The 20,606-nt window shown below is 47.5% G+C and overlaps 1 protein-coding gene across 2 annotated transcripts in view; it reads left to right on the top strand.

The window, feature by feature from the left end:
• Positions 1-20,606, top strand: part of WWC2 (WW and C2 domain containing 2) — a 262,307-nt gene that overhangs the window by 219,132 nt on the left and 22,569 nt on the right. For both annotated transcript variants that reach the window (XM_008250200.4, XM_070068324.1), the window contains exons 18-21: positions 1,096-1,294; positions 2,450-2,614; positions 5,572-5,664; positions 8,575-8,817. In XM_008250200.4, coding sequence (XP_008248422.2) covers positions 1,096-1,294; positions 2,450-2,614; positions 5,572-5,664; positions 8,575-8,817 — 700 coding nt within the window. The remainder of the gene's footprint in view (positions 1-1,095; positions 1,295-2,449; positions 2,615-5,571; positions 5,665-8,574; positions 8,818-20,606) is intronic.

Raw genomic sequence — 20,606 nt, forward strand, 5'->3', positions numbered from 1 at the left:
GAACTACTGTTAGCACACATTTGCACCTACATATATAGAATGCTTTTGTGTATATGTATCTACATAACATGGTTTTAAAACTCAGAGTGACAGGGTACATCATAGACAGTACTCATGGATATTCAAAGGAAGACCTGCTGGAGTGATGTAGAAAGGTGCAGAGAGACCTTGTGCTTACCAGAAGTCCTTTTAGTGAATAGAAGGCAGAGCCCTGGGGAACAGGTAGCATGATTATGAGTTCATTATAGCATCTGGAAGTGTTGCATTTTCCTCAGGTGTGTAAAATACGGTTTGTTTCACACATACGTAAATAAAAGAACTTATAACTCAGAGTAGTGGTCGTTGGTTCCCCCTGGTTTTCATTGCACGGCCAGAAATTTAAAAATTAATCTGCCATTTTGTCATTGTGTTGCCACTTGCCGTTAGATTTTGATGCTTAAGTGTCAACTGGCAAAATGTTCTTCTAAGAAGGTGAAGCTCAGCAAAGCTTGGAAAGCTGGAAGCAAGCTGGAACTCCTGCCTGGCGTGTCTTTGAGACTGCGCTTGTGCTCCGGAGCGGCTGTGACGCCGCCCAGCGGTGCCAGGGTCGGGTTAACCGTGAGGTGGTGTGGCCGTCTGGCGTCAGTGTAGTGGTCAGACGCCCCGTACGCCATGCTGGTCTGCAGGCATGGTCAGGAACAGACATTTTAATCCTTCTGTCTTCATTCACTCTGACCTGCTTGGAACTCTCTTCTGTTGTCTGACTGCTTTCATGATTAACCAGCAACTGGTAATGCACTGTTACGCAGTGAGTGCCAATATATTTTACTGCTGGGATTAAATTTTGTGTGTGAGTTTTAGCATATTTGCATTTTAATATCTGGGAATTAGGTCCTGTTTCCCAAGTTTAACTTGTAGTACCATGCTATGGTGGTTTTACCACAGATTGCTAGAGAGTAAAGTGAAAATTTTATTTTTTTGAGATCCGTAGTTAAACGTTCCAGTCAAAAAAATGGCTCACGCTGTTTCCCAGAAAGTGGGTGCGCATGCCCAGGTTGCACTCCTCGGTGAGCATGGGTGCTCCACTTACAGTGTGTTTTATTTGTCTCACCCTAGGCTAACGCTGCTGAGAGTGGCCGCCGCCGACATTGTGGCTGAAGATGAGGCTGCAGTTAAGTTGCTGGAGGGCAGTAGCTGCACCCCAGACTCCAGCTCACGAGCTCACGTTCCGGAGATGAGTGAAGGCGGCAGTAGGAGAGGAAGCGAGAGTGCCAAAGACCCTGGGAGTCAGCCGCCGATGGGGACGCCCACGCTGGTGGGTGCTCAGCCTCACAGGCACCAGCTAGATTCCTCAGATGCTCCTGTATCTCCTCAGGTGCAACTCCACGGCAGGATTTTGTACCAGAAGCTGCTGGTGAAACACGTTGGTGGAAATAGGCTCTGAAAAGCATTGTAGATGCTTTGACTTTTTTTAATGTGCCAAAATACTGATTTTTCCACGAATATTTGATGTAAGAAAAGAAGCAGTGCTAGCTCCTTTTGATCTCTGTGTTTTGTGAATACTGATTTTGAAGTATTCTCTGAATTTCTTGGCTAAAAGGGTGACTGAATTCTATCAAGTTTCAGATATGATGTAATTTATTTTGATTGCAAACACAGGTAGATATTTAGTTGATCTTGGTCAGATAGTGTTCTGACTGAAGTCTGTGGAAAGTGGCAGTTGACTCAGTTCGAGGAGAGGTCCCAACCAAGCTATTGAATAGGTAGCTTCACTGGTCCCCTAGTGGGGAAAATCATTTTTACACTTTGAGGATCCCGCCACTCTTGGAATGCTGGTAATAAAATTTAGAAAATGCCTGTTTATTTGTGAGGAAATAATACACCCTGTCCAAGTGTGTCCTTCCACAAAGGCATAGGCTCATTAAGTGAGTTTCGGAATCCAGGTAAAACTAGCAGTAAACATATGCCTATGCCTCCCTCATTTGTATTTTGAGAAACTTCCATTTTTGTTTAAATTTTAGTTTTGTTACATTCCCAAAGATCCAGTGAAGAATCCAAATTCAGCTGCACGACACTTCTTCCATTCATATATGTTTAACTGCATGTTCTATTTAAATTTACACTATGTAGTTCGTCCTGTCTTTAATCATTTATTCTGGGGAAAAAAAATCTGATTAGAAAGCTGAGTAGTGTTTAACGATGATACATTCCCAGACAGGATTAGTTGTGGAGCCTCTTCAGTCCCAGCCTTCGTGTTGAAGCCTGGCCTGTTAGAGACGTTTCTGCTGTCGTGGGCAACCTCGTTGGGCAGCCTGCCAAGAGCTCTCAGTAGAAAACCTTCCTTCCCAGTTGCCCTTCCCAAGTTGCACGCGTGCCCTGCTCTCCGGAGCAGCCACCCAGCCAGAGGAGTCCCTGTGGTACTCTTAGGTAGGCTTTTCTTACTTAGAAGACCTGCTGACTTCTCTTGCAGGTTGATAAGGAGACGAACACAGATGAAGCAGTTAGCGGGGGAGTGGCGGTTCGGCCCAAAGAGCGAAGTGGCCTGAGCCCGGGCCGGCCACCGCTGGCACGGAGCGGCATGATCGTACGCTCACAGACCTTCTCGCCGGGCCAGCGGAGCCAGTACGTGTGCAGGGTAAGCTGCAGGGGCGTCTTCCCCTCTGCCACAGATGCTGCGGGAGAATCTGCGTCGTCGCTGCAAGCACGCTTGGCTAGAAATGCTCCACAGTGGGCATCGTCCCGCGGCTGCGATTGTGTGTAGTTTGTTCTGGCGCCACAGCTAGCGTCTCTCGTTAGTTCTAACATGACTTATCTGCAAGTGAGTGGCGTTTAAGGGTCTTGCTACCAGATGTATTTAGACTTAAGTCTTTAGAAACAAAGTGACTTTGAGATAGGTGTTTTGTACATATCTGCTGTGTTTCATGCATGCCTCAAATCATGTTAGTCTTTCAGAGCTGAAAACCAGGAGATGGGTTTTAGAGCAAAAGTCATCTTTTTTTTTTTTCTTTTTTAAGATTTATTTATTTATCTGAGAGGCAAAGTTAGAGAGAGAGACAGAGACAGAGATCTTCTATCTGCTGTTTCATCCCCAAGTGGCCACAATAGCCAGAGCTGGGCAGATCCAAAGCAGGAACCAGGAGCTTCTTCTGGGTCTCTCACATAGGTTCAGTGGCTCAAAGACTTTGGCTGTCTCAGTTGCTTTCTCAGGCATATTAGCAGGGAGCTGGATTGGAAGTGGAGTAGCCTGAACACAAACTGGCACCCATGTGGGATGCCAACACCACAGACATAGGCTTAACCTATTACAGCACAGTGCCAGACCCCAAAAGTCATCTCTTAATAATGTCCGTAGATATAAAATCAGATCCATAGTTCTGTGACAGAAATTCTGGGATTTATGTCAGTTTACCAAATTTTACCTTCAGAATTATTTGTGATTTATAATAAGACAGATTCATCATTTTTTAAAGGTTTATTTATTTGAAACACAGAGTTACAGAGAGAGGGAGAAACTGAGAGACAGGTCTTCCATCCACTGGTTAACTCCCCAAATGGCCACAACGGCCAGGGCTGGGCCAGGCTGAAGTCAGGAGTCAGGAGCTTCCTCCCAGTCCCCCCATGCAGGTGCAGGAGCTCAGGGACCTGGGCCATCTTCTGTTGCTTTCCCAGGTGTACCAGCAGAGAGCTGGATTGGAATTGGAGCAGCCCAAACAGGAACCCATGTGGGATGCTGGCATCACAGGCAGCAGCTTTACCCAGTGTTGCACAATGCTGGCCTCAGATATAATATTATAAATTGATTAGAAAGGCTATTAAAATTAAAAGTTAACAAATGTTGTATTAGTCTGCTCTGCAGCACTTTCATCAAGAAACACAGACCCAGAGCCCTGCCCTTGCAGAACTTTGGTTCTTGGCGAGCTCTGCAGGTGATAAACAGGGATTACTGTGAATAAGCTGTGAAGTACCTTGATGGGCATCAGTGCTGTGGAGAACAGTAGAGCAAATTAAGGGGGCTGGGAGTGAGGAGTACAGTGGCGTTTATTGGTAAGATGACATTTCGGCAAAGACCTGCAGCGGGTGAGGGAGGGAGTATGATTCTTCTGTTGTAAGAGCATTCTTGATGTCACAGCCTGTGCCTTAACTCTGACCTTGAGCTCTGTACTTTACATAAACCTTTTTTTTTTTTAAAAAATGAGTATTGAGGAATGAGTGTTTGGCCTGGCAGTTAAGATGCCTGAGTCCCATGCTGAGAACCTGCCTCCAGCTCCTGGTTCCAGCTTCCTGCTGATGCAGAGTCTGGGAGGCGATGGTGATGGCTCGAGCAACTGGAATCCCTTACCCACATCCTATACCTGGATTGGAGTTCCCAGCTTCTGGCTTCAACTTTGGCTTCAGCCCAGTCCCAGCAATTGCCAGCGTTTGGGGAGTAAACCAGCAAATGGGAACTTTTAATCTTTCTCTCTCTCTCTCTCTATCACTCTCTCTCTCTCTCTGCCTCTCAAATAAGTAATTTGTTAAAACTATAAAATTGAATATAACATTTTAACTAAAAATACAAAAAATGTATGTGGGGAGCAACTCGGACTAGACTGTTACTGGAATTAAGACTTATTCTATGCATCTGCTCTCCCACAATATGGCTGAGAAGGGAGAAACAGCTTCTACACAGCTGCCTCCAGTTCAACCAACAAACTGTAGGACCTCCTGATTGGAGGAGAGCAGCGTACTCGGCGTGTGGGTAGCAGAGTTGGGATTGGTGGAAGAGGACTATAAAGGAGGAGAGAGACAACATGCACCAGGAACATCTATCTGAAGGAACACCTGAGCAGCCCCCGAGAGAGCCGGCCGGTGGTGTGCCGCTCCCCCGCGGAAGTGGGGAAAGTGGCTAGGGGGAACCGCCCTTCCACGGAGGTGGAAGGGTTGGTAGCCAACCCGGGAAGAACCAGCAGCAAACCCGGGGAGGGCCGAGCAGACAAAAGAACAACGCAGGGTCCTGTGTCGTTCCTCCACGAAGACGGGGAGCGACAATGTATAATTTCCTTAACATATGACTTTTATTAACTGCAACCAAAAGTAAGTCATTTAAATTGGTTAGCAAAATTAAATTTTTTAAAAGGTTGATTTATTTATTTGGAAGTCAGTGTTACAAAGAGACAGAGAGAGACAGACAGAATCTTCCATCTGCCAGTCGATTCCCCAGATGGCCACAATGGCCAGGGCCAGGCCAGGCCAAAGCCAGAAGCCAAGAGCTTCACCCAGGTCTCCCAAGGGTGCAGGGGTCCAAGCACTTGGGCCGTCTTCCACTGCTTTTCCCAGGCCATAGCAGAGAGCGGGATCGGAAGTGGAGCAGCCAGGACTTGAACCAGCACCCACATGGGATGGTGGCACTGCAGGACATGCTTTATTCACAATGTCACAAATTAAGTTATTTTCAAAAACCATAGAACAGGGAAAAACTTGTTTGGGAAGGATTTCCTTAAAAAAATTCATATTATCACTACCTGCTATATTTGATGAGCTTCTCAATTCTGTAACATCAAATGGCACTATCTGTTACACAGTGATTTTTTTTTTTTTATCCTTTGTTTCCAGTTAAATCGAAGTGACAGTGACAGTTCAACGCTGGCTAAAAAATCCCTCTTTGTGAGAAACTCCACTGAACGGCGCAGTTTGAGGGTCAAAAGGGTACGTACACATCCTACTCTCCTAAAATCACGCACTGCTGAGCGCAGATTCCAGAACCGCTCAGTGCCGGGTCTGCACGTTCCTGGGCTGTTGAATGAAGCCGCTGTGACTAGAGACGTAGATGTTGAGTCAGTGACGGAGACAGAGGATGCACTTGAGGGCCTGCGTTCAGCACTGGTTTGGAACCTGCACTGGTTCAGGTGAAGTGTAGTTTGCAGGATCTCTGGAGCGGAGCTTGCTGAGCCCAGGCTGCGCACACGACGGCTGCTTTGTCTCCACGGTGCACCTGGCTCTCGAGTCACGGCAAGAGTCTAAAACCTGGTACCTTTCCTGAAGAACATCCTGGTAATGGAGTAAGCTATAGTTTATAACTTGCACCAACGGCTATATTAAGGAAGTTAGAGTTAATGTGGATGGGATAGGTCTGCGCAGATATTCCTGGAGGCCAGAGGTCTCTGGGTGAGTATTAAGGATACATCTGAGAGAATTTTAAATAAATTCAAAGATCATCCTGGTCAAGTCGTTCAAAACTTCCTGACAGCTGAGATGCTAACAACAAGTTTGCTTAGTATTTCCATTTTGGCTTAAGACGGCTTGCTGAGCGCCATCAGTGACTCGGCCGCACCTTCGAGAGTGGGCTGTGAAGAGTGGGCTGGGCCAGACAGCAGTGAGCTCATCTGGGTGACAGAGCCTAAGAGGCTCCTTGGGGGAGATCCTGGGCCTCCACACCCAAGTACAATTGCAGACACCGGAAGGAGGACACTGAGGGGCGTGGGGCGGGCAGGCTAGGCCGGAGCTTCAGCACTGTGGACGGGAAGGCGGGCGCAAAGCCTGGGAAGTAAGGCCGTGCTCTCCACTGGGGCTGCTCTGGGCTCATGCTTTTGCGCTGCATGGCCAGACAACATCCAGTTCCCGCTCATTCACTTCCCACTTAATTGCAGGTAATAAAAACGGGTTTCTTTTTTCTAAAGGCAAATTGTTCCGTAGCCCTCAGCATTTTCAGGAGGTTCTTTGGCATCCGTTGTTGAGACGACCAAGCATCATGCTTGAGAATACCCATCCCTCTTGAGTGAAAACTCCTCTTGGCCCCTCTCGTCGCCACTTCCTTCTTCAGCAGCACAGTGTGGAGAAGCCTTAGCCAGAGTGCCGAGGAAGGGGGTAGACTTGGCAAACAGGCGGGTCACCGATGAACTGAATTGTCAGCGCGACTTGAACCAGGCAGAGGGGAATCTGGAGCCATTGTGCAGGAGATGGTTTTCAAAGTAAAGAGACATGGGTGCAGAATGGCATTCTGGCTTAGGAATTAGAGCATGAAACAGCTACGGTGGGGCAAGAGCGCAGGAGCATCTGTAAAGATCAGAGCAAGGTTTACCGACAAGAAAAGCCAAGTGCCAGACGTTGAGCATCATGTTAGAGGGGTCGTCACTGGCGCAGGAGCCAACTGTGCCTGCCCTTTGCCGACTTAATGGCGTCACGTTGATCGCTTAGAAGACAGTGATGGTAGTGTTCACACCACAGAAACTGGCAGAGCCCTGCAGATCAGTGCTCTCGTCTTCTCCCACAGAGAGCCAGTTGTTAAACATTTATCATCAGACCACGGCACCTTGGAGCCCTTGGAAAAACTTCATGTGTGTGACAACTAGGAGAGATTTCTGATTCTGAAAAATGAGTCATGCAGTCAAAGGAAACAAACACACAGATGATTCCTGCTCTGTGATAGATGTCATTTGCTAGAGAGGGCAGAGGTTGACTAGAGGAAACCTCGTAATAAGAATGTTCTAGAAGCCCAGCCCCTAAATCTTTAGTGAGCATGTAATAGATATATTGAGTAAGGAAAAGGAGGAATGGGTGGACAGGAGAAGCTGTTTGTCATGAGTGCAGGCTGTAAAATAAGGACAGATGGGCCCTCTCGTATCCCCCTGTCATGAGCACTGCCATCGTTCCAGATCTTCCAAGTAGAGGGCCTGTCAGGTTGGATTCCCTCCCCTCTTCTGTCAAACAGTAGCATATCTTGTGGTAATCTCTTGTTTTCCAACCCCATAGCCAGCAGTCTACACAAGAAAACACCCTCTTTGTTCCCTTCTGCCTGTGAAGCCCTGCTCATCCTCATTCATACTGTGGTTGCAACCCAGCCCTGACTTCCTGTGGTCCTGGTGGTACCAGTTCCATTTCCTGCCACTCAAAGCCCTCAGAGCAGAGGCTGAGAGCATGTCTTGTCTTCCTACTCTCTTGCCTACAAGTCCCTAGAAGGCGTTTCTTCACGTACGGTCAGCAATTCTTGCTTGTTGAGTGGATAAGATTGGCCCTGGGAGGAACAGTGGTGATTCAGGGGTGAAAGTGCATTGCACACAGTGGGAAGCCAGGAGGGGGTTGGAAATGGGACCCATGCTGGGCAGCTGTGTGGGGGCCGAGACAGAGGTTTGGGCCGTGGGCGCAGTTACATTCCTGAAGTGGAAGAGAAGATAGAAGTTTCTCATCAGCTGCTTGTGTTTTCCGAAGTGCAGCTTTCAGTACATCAGTCAGACTACCCTGGGCTACGCCGCAGGAACAACTTGGAAATCTCTGAGGCCTCAAAAGGTGCAGGTGCATTTCCTGCTTGACTGTCAGCAGCCTCTGCCCCTCATTCTCCCAGGAGGCCCGAGTGGAGGGAGCCTCCACCCGGGGTTCTCTGTTGTCCGGCTTGCGAGCTTGCAGGGGGCAGAAGTGTGCACTTTTGCACACTTTGGCTTTGACAGGCTGTGAGAAGTACCCATCCCTCCCACTCAGTCTTTCACTGGCCCGAGCCAGTCCCTTGGCCAGTTCTGCCCATGCATCCAGAGAATGAGGGAGTGCCATCCTGCCATGCTGCAGGGAGGTGGGACAGCAGAGTGGTGACTGCCCGTGCCGTTGTCTTGTTTGTTCCCGCTGCAGACGGTGTGCCAGACAGCCCTTCGAAGAGCGGCGCAGGAGTGCCCCGTGCGCACATCCCTAGACCTAGAACTGGATCTGCAGGCATCTCTGACCCGCCAGAGTCGCCTCAATGACGAGCTGCAGGCCCTCCGGGGCCTGCGGCAGAAGCTGGAAGAACTGAAAGCTCAGGGAGAGACAGAGCTGCCGCCGGCCGTGCTGGAGGACGAGCGGTTCCAGAAGCTCCTGAAGCAGGCTGAGAAGCAGGTACAGATCTCGGGGGTCTCGCGGCTGCGAGGCTTACGCTGACTTCACCTCTTTAAGCCTGCCGGGAGGAAGGTGCCCAGTGGGAGCCGGCTCCAAAGACTGCAAACCTTTGCTAGAGCTCGCGGCACGTCCTCGTGCATGGTCACGGGCTTTCTAAAACCCAGAATGTTGCCGGCACTGCCGCCCAGCGAGGGTGCCCTCTCGCCCACCCTTTGGCGGCCACTTGGTAGACAGCAGGGCGCAGGGAAAGTGGTTGTGCTGATTTCCCTCTCTCTTTTTTTTCTGTCTCACCATGAGATTTGGCACATAAGTGCGGTATTAATTTCTAATGTAAATTATACATTTTGCATGAATTTTCTACAAATAGCTCTTTAAAATTCATTAGCCACATCAGTTGTAAATACTTTGCTGTTTTTTGAAGGTTTGTTTATTTGTCTGTTTATTTATTTATTTAAAGGCCAGAGTGACAGAGAGGTGGAGAGACAGAGATCGAAGTTGAGAAAGCTTCCATCTACTGGTTCACTCCCCAAATGACCACAGCAGCCATGACTGAGTCAGGCAGAAGCCAGGAGCCAGGACTCCATCCTGGTCTCCCCCACACGTGGCAGGGGCTCAAGTGCTTGGACCATCTCTCAGGGCCTTCCTGGGCACATCAGCAGAAAGCTGTACTGGATGCAGAGTAGCTAGGACTCAAACTAGTACTCCAGTATAGAATGCCAGTGTCACAGCTGTGCCACAACGCTGGCCACCATTTCTAATTTTCATGCTCAGAAATTTTCACTTTTTCTTGCCTTTAAGAAAGATTTCTGGGGCCAGCACTAATGGCATAATGGGTAAGGCTACTGCCTACAGCGCCAGCATTCCCATATGGGTGCCAATTGGAGCCCCAGATGTTCCACTTCCAAGCCAGCTACCTGCTGGTGTCCTGGGAAAGCAGCAGAGGATGGCCCAAGTGTCTGGGCCCTTGTTACCCTTATGGGAGATATGAAAGAAGCTCCTGGCTATTGGCTTCAGATAAGCCCAGCTCTTGATGTTATGGCTTTGGGGGAGTGAACCAGCAGATGGAAGATCTCTTTCTCTGTCTTTCTCTAACAATGCCTTTCAAATAAACAAATAAATCTTTAAACAAAGAAAGATTTCACTTCACTTATTGGCTGTCTCTCTTGCCTTTCACCTTAATAGCTATACAAATAAGGTAAAACCACGGATTTGAAAATAGTTTAAGGGACTTTGCCTCCTAAATATTATTAAAATTTTCAAAAAATCTGCATACACATGAAATTAATTTACTGTCTCAAGATTAGAGCTTATATTCTGATAAACAAGTATTTGTTCACATTCATATGTAGTATACAAATAGAATCTTCCTAATTGCTGCAATATTAAAAGTGTTACTGTATCTTTTTTTTCTTCTTTTGTAAATTTTTACTTGATTATTTGAGAGACAGACAGAGGGAGAGCTGCCATCTGCTGGTTCACTTCCCAAATGCCTGTAATAGCCAGAACTGGGCTGGGCTGGAGCCAGGAACCAGGAACTCAATCCAGCGGACAGGCGACAACGATCTAACCATTTGAGCCATCACTTGCTCTCTTCCAGGGTTTGCATTAGCAGGAATCCAGAAGACTGAAACTCAAATCCAGACTCTCCAATATGAGATGCAGGCATCTCAACTGGTATCTAAACCTACTTAGGCCAACCACCAGTCCCCATTATTTTGCTTCAGCCCCTTTGGATGAGAACTGGAATGGACACTTCCTTACACTAAAAGAGAATGAACTTTTTTTCCCCCAGAGTTATTTTTTTAGTTGTGTAGTGCATGGTGCTATAGGGGAAGTTTAGATCATTTCTCAGACTAGCACTACCAGTCCTAGAGGGAACTTGAAAACTTAAATGAGTTTTAGGAATCAAACTGATACCAGTAATTTCTAAAGAAACTTCAAGTAACAAAATGAATCTGGCAATGGGTTTTTGGCTTAGTGATTGAAACATCACTTGGGACACCAGCATCCTATATCAGAGTACCTGGATCTGAGTCCCAGGTCTGCTCCCAATTCCAGCCTCCTTGATAATCTGCCCCCTGGGAGGCAGCAGTGATAGCTCCGATAGTTGGCTCCCTGCCACCCATGCGGGAGACACGCATTGCCATGGCTGCCGCAGGTTATTTGGGAAGTAAACCAGCAGGTAGGAAGTCTCTTTCTTTCCATCTCCGCAAACCACCTCCATGCTTCCATGTGTCTGCCTTTCAAATAAATTGTTAAACAGTAATAATAAGACCCATCTGCATTGCCTGTGCTCTCTCCCACCTGCTAGGGCCTCAGTGAATGTTTGGTCGTGGGGAGTCAGGTTGTAGGCCCTATGTTGACTTCTGGTGAGCAGCAGGGTAACTGGGCACTGCTGTGGTGGAGGTGATGAGTCCGACACATCAGCTCCTCAAGACAGGTGGCTCACTGGGGAAGTCAGGGAAGGGCCCACAGAGAAGTTAGTGTTCACACTGGCTGTGAAAGCAGGAGGTGAAGAACTTCATGCCTCAGGGGAGGGGAGACTCAGCAGATGGAGACCACTGCACTGTGAGGGCGCAGAGGGCCTCTGGACAAGCGCTCACTGGGGGATGGCACCCGCAGTAGGCTCTCTCTAAGATGGAAGGTTGTGTTAGTAGCTGAAGTATAACCTCAGTAATAGGAATTATTTTCACCGTCTTGGGGCTTTATTTCAACATTATCAATAACTTCAAAGTCGTGGATGACTGCACCCAACTTTAATGTCTGCAGAAGCATCGTAGTCTTTGATCTTTATGAGCCAAAGGTTTTCAAAGCTGAATTGGTGTCTTAGAACTGCAGATATCAACAGAACTTTGCATCTTTGGGCTTTTTGTTGCTTGTTTCTAGTCATGATGTGAAATTTAGATCTTTCAATACCAATCATTATAAAATCTTCGGGATTGTTTTTTTACTTAATACCATGTCATAATGCTAATAAGATTCATCCAGAAATTATTTATTGCTGCACTTTGTTTTGATTGTTATATAATATCCATGAAGTAGAGAGAAGCTCGATAAAGCAAGAACTTCTTTGAAAAAAACTTGTTAAAAAAATGACAAATCTCTGGTAAGACTGATAAAGATATAATTCAAGAGTATAATAAGGGGCCAGTGCTGTGGTGTAGCAGGTAGTCACCACCTGTAGTGCTGGCATCCCATATGGGCGCCAGTTTGAGTCCTGGCTGCTCTACTTCCAATCCAGCTCTCTGCTATGGCCTGGCAAAGCAGTGGAAAATGGCCCACGGACTTGGGCCCCTGCACCTGCTTGGGAAACCCAAAGGAGGCTCCTGGCTCCTGGCTTCGGGCTTTGGATTGGCTCATCCCCAGCCATTGTGACCGACTGGGGTATGAACCAGCGGGTGGAAAACTCCTGCTTCCCTCCCTCTCTCCCTCCCTCCCTCCCTCCCTCCCAACTCCCCTCCCGCCCTCTTTCCTTCCATCCCTCCTTCTCTGTCTCTGTCTCTTTCTCTTTCTCTCTCTCCCTCCCCCTCTCCCCTCCTGCCTCTGCCTTTCAAATAAATAAATAAATCTCTTTTTTTAAAGTATAATAGAGTCAGAGCTACAGGTAAATTTGAAGTTTAAAAAATAATTGAATGTCTTCAAAAATATATGCCCACAATTTGAACAAATATCTAGGGAAATATAACATACTAGAACGGATAAAAGAAAAGGAGGGAGAAAGGCCGGTGCTGTGGCGCAGCGGGTTAAAGCCCTGGACTGAAGAGCTGGCATCCCACATGGTGCTGGTTCTAGTCCTGGCTGCTCTTCTTCCAATCTAGCTCTCTGCTATGGCCTGGGATAGCAGTGGAAGATGGCCCAAGTCCTTGGGCCCCTGCACCCATGTGGGAGACCGGAAGAAGCTCCCGGCTCCTGGCTTCAGATTGGCGCAGCTCCAGCTGTTGCGGCCATCTGGGGAGTGAACCAGTGGATGGAAGACCTCTCTCTACCTCTCTCTGTAACTCTTTCAAATAAATAAAATAAAGCTTTAAAAAAAAAAAAAAAGAAAGGGAGGGAGAAAAGATTGAAAGAAATAGGAGTAGTGAGTAAAAATTTGTCCACAGAGAAGAATATAAGGTCTAGATATTTTACAGACAAATTTCACTAAACTTTTAATGAACATTTTTTAATTTTATCCAGACTTTTTCAGACACTAGAAAAAAGAGAACTCATGTGAACGTTCCTGAGACTAAAACTGGACAGAAATGTTATCAAAAAGGAAAATCAAAAGCCAGTGTCATTCATGAATATAGATACAAGAATCCTAATTAAAACATTAGTAAACAGAATCTAACAATATATTTTTAAATTGACCATGTTGAATTATCCAATGATTTTTTAATAATAAGAAAATCTGAAAAGAAAAGAAAAATCTGTTAATATATTTCAGCGGGGCTGGTGGTGTGGCCTAGCAGGTAAAGCCGCTGCTTGCAACACACGAGTGCCCGTTCATGTCCCAGATGCTCCACTTCTGATCCAGATCCCTGCTGATGGCCTGGGCAAAGCAGCAGAGGATGGCCCAAATACTTAGGTCTCTTCAGCCTGGCCCAACTGTTGCAGCCTTTTGGGGAGTGAACGGGCAGATGGAAGAACTCTCTCTCTCTCTCTTTCTGTAACTCTGCCTTGCAAATAAATGGGTATACGTATATAATCCCTTTAATAGATTAAGGAACAAAACCATTTGATCAACTCAGTAGCTGTGGGAAGTTACTGCTAAAAATCTGTGTTCATTCCTGTAAGTAAGTTAGAAAGAGACAGAAACTCCCTTCACTTAATGAGGAAAATCCTAAAGCAGATAGAATCCTAAATGAACAGACGTGAGAGTCGTTCCCTTTAGAGCCAGCCACCACGGATTCTGTCCCACTTGCCCCTCTTCCAGGCCAGCTCTCTGCTATGGCCCGGGAGTGCAGTGGAGGATGGCCCAAGTACTTGGGCCCTGCACCCCATGGGAGACCAGGAGAAGCACCTGTCTCCTGCCTTCAGATCAGTGTGATGTGCTGGCCGCAACGCGCCGGCCACAGCGGCCATTGGAGGGTGAACCAACGGCAAAGGAAGACCTTTCTCTCTGTCTCTCTCTCTCATTGTCCACTCTGCCGTCAAAAATAAAAAATCAGTCAATCAATCAATCAATAAAAATAGAGCCAGGCACCAGATGCTCCCCTTGCCTCTCTGCCCGGCGCTGGTTAGGAGTTTTGAGCAGTGCTGTGCGGCAAGACAAAGACTAGGAACACAGGCCGGTGCCACGGCTCACTAGGCTAATCCTCCACCTGCGGCGCCGGCACCCCTGGTTCTAGTCCCGGTTGGGGCTCCGGTTCTGTCCCGGTTGCTCCTCTTCCAGTCCAGCTCTCTGCTGTGGCCCGGGAGGGCAGTGGAGGATGGTCCAGGTGCTTGGACCCTGCACCCGCATGGGAGACCAGGAGAAAGCACCTGGTTCCTGGCTTCGGATTGGCGCAGTGCGCCAGCCATAGCAGCCATTTTGGGGGTGAACCAACGGAAGGAAGACCTTTCTCTCTGTCTTTCTCTCTCTCACTGTCTAACTCTGCCTGTCAAAAAAAAAAAAAAAAAAAAGACTGGGAACATAAAGATTGGAAAGACAGAAATGAGAAGAATGCTACATGAAACTCTTGCATTTCTCTACATCAGCCATAAGTAGCTTGTAAAAATTGATATCTATGACAGCATCAAAGAATACCAAGTATAAGTAATAAATTTGACAAAAATACAGTAGAGGGGCCGATGCTGTGGCGCAGCAGGTTAACACCCTGGCCTGAAGCACTGGCATCCCATATGGGTGCCAGTTCGAGACCCAGCTACTCCACTTCCGATCCAGCTCTCTACTATGGCCTGGGAAAGCAGTACAAGATGGCCCAAGTCCTTGGGCCCCTGCACCCGCGTGGGAAACCCAGAGGAAGTGCCTGGCTCTGGCTGTTGCAGTCAGCTGGGGAGTGAATCAGCAGATGGAAGACCCTCCCTCCCTCCCTCCCTCTCTCTCTGCCTTTCTCTCTGTCTCTCTTTCTCTGACTTTAAAATAATTAAATAAATCTTTAAAAAAAATACAGTACAGACCAGAGAAAATTATAAAACTTTATGAATGGGAAACGTAAAACTGGTAGTGTTTATGGAGAAATGGACCACATTTACAAAGAGCAGGGGTCAGCAGACTTCCCCTGTTTGAGCCTAGTGGTCTCAGCAGTTGGCCAGCGGATCACCAAGGAAGCATAGAGATGCAAACAAGTGGCTGTGGCTGTGTTCTTATTAAACTCTGTGCTGAAAAACAGCTGGGAGGCCATACTTTGCTAACCCCTGATACAGAGGACGAATTAGCATTATGGAGATGGTCCTTTCTTCCTAAAATGTACCCAAGAGTCAGTGTAATTCCAAGCAACATACTTTCATGATTCTTCATGGATATTGAAACAATTAGTAGGAGAATAAAGGACAAAAAATAACCAAGGTTCTTCTGGAGAAGGAAAGCAAGGACAAGTTCTTGCCATATAAGAAATCAAGATTTATTGTCAAAAAAAAAGGAAGGGGGAGTAGGAGGGGAGGGGAGGGCGGGAAGTTATGCTCTTAAAACTGTATGTACTACATACATGAAATATGTACCCTTTATATAAATAAAATAATAAAATTAGTTTTTAAAAAGGTAAAAACTAAACAATGACACCCCCCCCCAAAAGGAAGTCACGATTTGCTAAACTGTGAAGTAATTAGCGGAGAACTGGTGGGAGAATGGAGACTGATCCTGAGTGAGATGACCCAGAAACAGATGTGTGTGGAGCATTGGTGTGTGAGAGAAGTGCTCTGTCAGACCATGGGTAAAGGAGGGATTGTTGAGTAAGTAAAGTTGGGAAAAAAGATTATCCTTATGGCATTGGATTAAGTATAGAATATAATACACAGAAATCAGCTCCAGATAACTCCAATTCAGAAGGAAAAGTTAAAAACACATATAAAGAAATACAGGACGTGTGTCTCCACGTTTTGATTTTCATCTCTCTTACTCCTATTCTGCATCTCCTCCAACTGTGGACAAGATTCACTGGGTCAAATTACTGAGACCCTGGAACGCCACTGCTGGTAGCAGAGGGAGGGAGCATGGGAGAGATGGGACGTGTGTGACAATGGTGGGAGTGGGAGGCTCCTTCCAGGTCCCCAGAGCTTGACACTTTGACAGAGCAGAGAGGGAGGCCTCGGCAGACAGAAGCACTATGCTGAATATCGACTGCAAAACAAGACGAGGCATTTCTTCAGCAATAAAAGTATCATTAGTATATTGTTCTCCCATGGGATTCTGCTGAGATTCTGGCTTTTGTCTCTGGGTGGTTCAGTTTGGGTGCTGTTTGGGTAACTCTTTTCTCCCTTTTTCCTGAGGAAAGCCCTCATTTGCCCTCAGCAGAAATAGGAACATTCCAACAACCCAAAGAAATGTTAGGGCAGACTTGGACATGTCGCTCAGAGTCCCTGGAAACCTGCACTCCAGATATAGTTGGTGTTTGGTGCCCACACGTTCACTTTAATGATTTGCCCTGTAACAAGCCAGTCAAGAATTTCTGTGTCTTTCCAGCTGTGCACACCCGGATAGGGGTTTCCCAGGAAATCTGAGCAGGAATAGTCCCTGTGAAAACAAACCACCTCTCAAGGCAGAGCCTCCCTCTGAGCTCCTGTGGTGCCTTCATCCTGGCTCTCAGCTCCCCAGGGGCCTACAGAGGCCATCTTGCCTCTTTGGTCTTACGGTGCCTACCGGTGCGTATTCCATCCAACCTTGGCAGAAACTCTGCTGGGCCTTGTTAGAAGTGCTGAGCTTGTTTCCCCGCCATGGTTTTGCCCTTTTGGAAGGTTTGCTTGCACCCTGCCTGCAGCTTCAACAAAGGAGTTCACCTTGCTTACTAGTACTGGTGAGTACTAGTACTAGTAAGTAGATACAGACAACACACAGAGTGAAAAGAAACTGACTAGGGAGCACCATCGGTGTCCCAAGATAGCTTGGGCAGTTGGGGAGCTGTGTGCTGCCCTTAGAGTTAGGCATGACCATAGTGTAGCCATCGTTGGTCCAGCCTATGACTTGGTGTCTCTGGGACCAGGTTCCAGGAGTATCAGTCAGTGTCTCCTAGGGACGTTATGTAAGACACAGCTTTGTGCTTGGCTCAGTTCCGTGCGACTGTTCTGAAACACCAGCTGTGTGCTCTTCTGATACCAGCATCTCGCACGATGCTCACAGTCACGATCTAGGAAAATCATGGCAGTGATAAGGCAGAAGCATGCGGTTTGCTCTTCCCGGGATGCCAGGATCCTTGGCACAGGTGTGTGTTTGGTTCATGCATACCTATCATGCCAGCTGCCATGCTGCTCTTATTGGTAGGCGTAATCAGAGGGATGTCAGGCAGATGTTCCCAATAGACTAAGAGTGAGTGATCTCTGACAACTGTCATCTGTCATTCATTCATTGCCACCTGGGTGAGCCTTTCCCTTTCACAAAGTAATCATCAGTGTTTGGTTGTCTTCATTGCAGGTCACCCTAAAAAGTGGGTGCTGGCTAAAATGCCTGACACTGTCATTTCCTGTGCCTGCCTCAGAACCAGCGTCTCCATAAAGTTGCTGCTAGCTCTGTATAAGGCTTTTTGATACTTTAAGGTCTCAACCCAACCCAACACACTTCATACAAAGCCAGCTGTGGTTGGCCTTGAAAGTAGAGTGTTAATGCCACAGTGGATGCCTCTTGCTCGTGGAGCTGGCTTTCTCCTAACTCCATGGTAGTGCTCACCAGTAAGGCAGGAACTGCTCCCTTGAACTCAGAACTGCCTAGGAGTCCTCTAAATAGTGTGTGCCTTTCCAGTGTGAATCAAGAACACACATTTAAAGACCACGATCATCTTTCTCTGGTCCAGTGAAAGCTAGAAAGAGGCCAGGCTCCAGCTTTGAAAATGTCTAAAAGAACGACACTGTAGAATTCTCTTTGGTGAAACAGCGCCTTGGTTTTTGCATGAATTAGTAATTGTCAGGTCACCAAATGATGTCTATACACAGTTCTAGCCTCAAAGTAAGCTTCTCACGATGACTAATCAACCATAGGTTGCATTGAGTTTTGCTTAGAAATTTAGGTCCATCTCAGAAGAGGATTTCTGATCTGTATTATCTAATGAATCCACACTTTGTTGGTTCCAAAATCAGTTTGCACTCCAATAATGAGGGGGAAGAAGAGCCCAAGGATGAATGGCTTTGTTCTCCTATTTCACTAAGGGAGTTGGAGCCCAAGGGAGCAGAGAAGCAAGGATGGAGATGGCCACCAAGTGTGCTGCCATGGCAGGTGCCAGAGAAAGGACAGGAGGGAAGGTGCTGGTGGCACCTTCATGAGAACCCCTGGACCCCACAGAGGGCTGATGGCCGTGAGAGCAATGGAAAGACTGAGGGGTGTGAACTGGTGTCGTAGAGGTGTCTGGATCAGAAGGAGAATGTGTTTTCTCCTTGTGGAAATTTGGGCTTAATGTAAAGGCAATCTGAATAACTAAGGGCCACTGGGAACTGAGAATGTGGTCTTCACTGTTTGTATTCAGCTTTCTCCATTACCATGAATTTCATAAGGGATGCCGTTACCAGTTCAGGGTAGACTCTTATCAGAGGAATTGCAGTTCAGATACAAAACCCTATTTGTTTGTTTGTTTGTTTGTTTGACAGAGTTAGTGAGGGAGAGAGAGAGAGAAAGGTCTTCCTTCCGTTGGTTCACCCCCCCAAATGGCTGCTACAGCTGGCGCTGCGCCGATCCGAAGCCAGGAGCCAGGTGCTTCTTTCTGGTCTCCCAAGCGGGTGCAGGTGCCCAAGCACTTGGGCCATCCTCCACTGCACTCCCTGGCCACAGCAGAGAGCTGGCCTGGAAGAGGGGCAACCGGGACTATAACCCAGTGTGCCGGCGCCGCAAGGCGGAGGATTAGCCTAGTAAGCCACGGTGCCGGCCTAAAACCCTATTTTTATATACAACTCAGGGCTCACAGATTCTAGCTAGCCTAGTGACGCTCAGTGAAAGAGCCATTGATACAGCCAGAGTTCCCCGTGTGGGGTCCAAGTGAGAGAGAGAGACTGAATAGCAGGACCAGGAAACCCATGCGTGCTTATGAGTTCAGATTCAGATCTTTGCTGAAATTGCTGACTTTGCTTTCTGTTTGTCCTGTGCTGTTCCTTTGGCTCACAACTCATTCCTTTTCCTCAACATAAGCAATAAATAAAAGCAAATTAACTTATAACTTGCTTGTAAGTCTGCATATCTGTGGCCTATGTTTTTCTCCATGCTTTAATAAGATCTTTTTTATTTGTCATTTACTTATTTGAGAGGCAGAGTTAACAGACAGAGAGAGGGAGAGATCGAAAGGTCTTCCATCATCTGGTTCACTCCCCAGATGACTGAAATGGCCAGAGCTGAGGTGATCCAAAGCCAGGAGCCAGGAGCTTCTTCCAGGTTTCCCACATGGGTGCAGGGACCCAAACACTTGGGCCATCTTCCGCTGCTTTCCCAGGCCACAGCAGAGAGCTGGATTGGAAGTGAGCAGCTGGGACATGAACTGGTGACCATATGGGATGCCAGCGCTGCAGGCGGAGTCTTAGCCTGCACTACTTGCTCCAAAATGGGAGTATCTAATTAGAATGCCACCAAGATCCTTTCTTGTTGCAAAATCCTGGGATCTGTTTGAGGTCACGTGTAGTGCACTTGTAATGTAGGTAAAGACACAGATTTGTGGGAGTTAAAGTCCGTGGCCTGAAAGAGCCAGGCCTTCAGGGTACCTGCAGTACTTCGCTGCTGCTGAGGTCCAGGGTGAAACGTGATTCCTGGAGGCGTTCCCATTTCTATGTGTCCATGGTGCGGCTTATACAGAGCAGACTTTCCACCTCACCGTAGAAAACAGTGCTGTCTGAATCCATTTGTGCTGCTATAACGAAAAATCCCATAGACTGGATAACTGATGAGAGACAGAAAAGTCTTCCCTGGAGTTCTGGAGGCTGAGCAGTCCGAGGTCAGGGGTCCGCTTGTGGCCAGGGCCTCTGTTCTGGGGCAGCTGTGGCAGAGCGTGGGGAGGCCGCAGAGGGTGAGGGCCTCTGCAGAAAGCCCTCTGTGAGGTGTTCACCACCACCCGCCACCCCGGTGGAACCCTTGTGGCCGCGTCGCCTCTCAGAGGTCCTCCTCCTAATCCTGGGACAGTGGCTTCCAAATTTGCACGTGAGATGGGGAGATGGGGCAGGGCATTCGTACTACAGCACATGGCTTCTTTGCATCCTTCTGCCTGGCGCCCCTTTACCATCAGCAAAGGGAAGAAAAAGCTCACAAAACACGGTGCACGCATCCTGCTTTTTTAAAAAGTGATTTGACTCCCTGAGCTCGGATGGTTTCTGCTTTTATTTTTACTGACCCTCTGGTTATATCGACTGTTCTGAGTTACAGACTTTTATTTTTCCTCAACACTGAAATTAAACAGTTCTGACAACAGCTGTTTCAGTTGTGTGCCTTTTGTTACGGCCACAGAAGTTCGTGGTAACTAACCCCTGACTTACATCTCCTGCTTCCTTTTCGCTTCCACATCCACTTGTTAAAGTACATACAGGCACACCAGTGCTGTGCATGCAAACACACACACACACATACACACACACACACGGTGGCTCACTCACTCACACACTCCTGTTGCTCCGCCATTCCCCTGTAGTGTTAGGGAGCTGTCAGATTTTCAGCAAGGTGATCGTAAAGTGCCTCATGATGAGCAAAGAGC

The sequence above is a fragment of the Oryctolagus cuniculus genome, chromosome 2, assembly GCF_964237555.1.
Source record: "Oryctolagus cuniculus chromosome 2, mOryCun1.1, whole genome shotgun sequence".
Lineage (NCBI taxonomy): Eukaryota > Metazoa > Chordata > Mammalia > Lagomorpha > Leporidae > Oryctolagus > Oryctolagus cuniculus.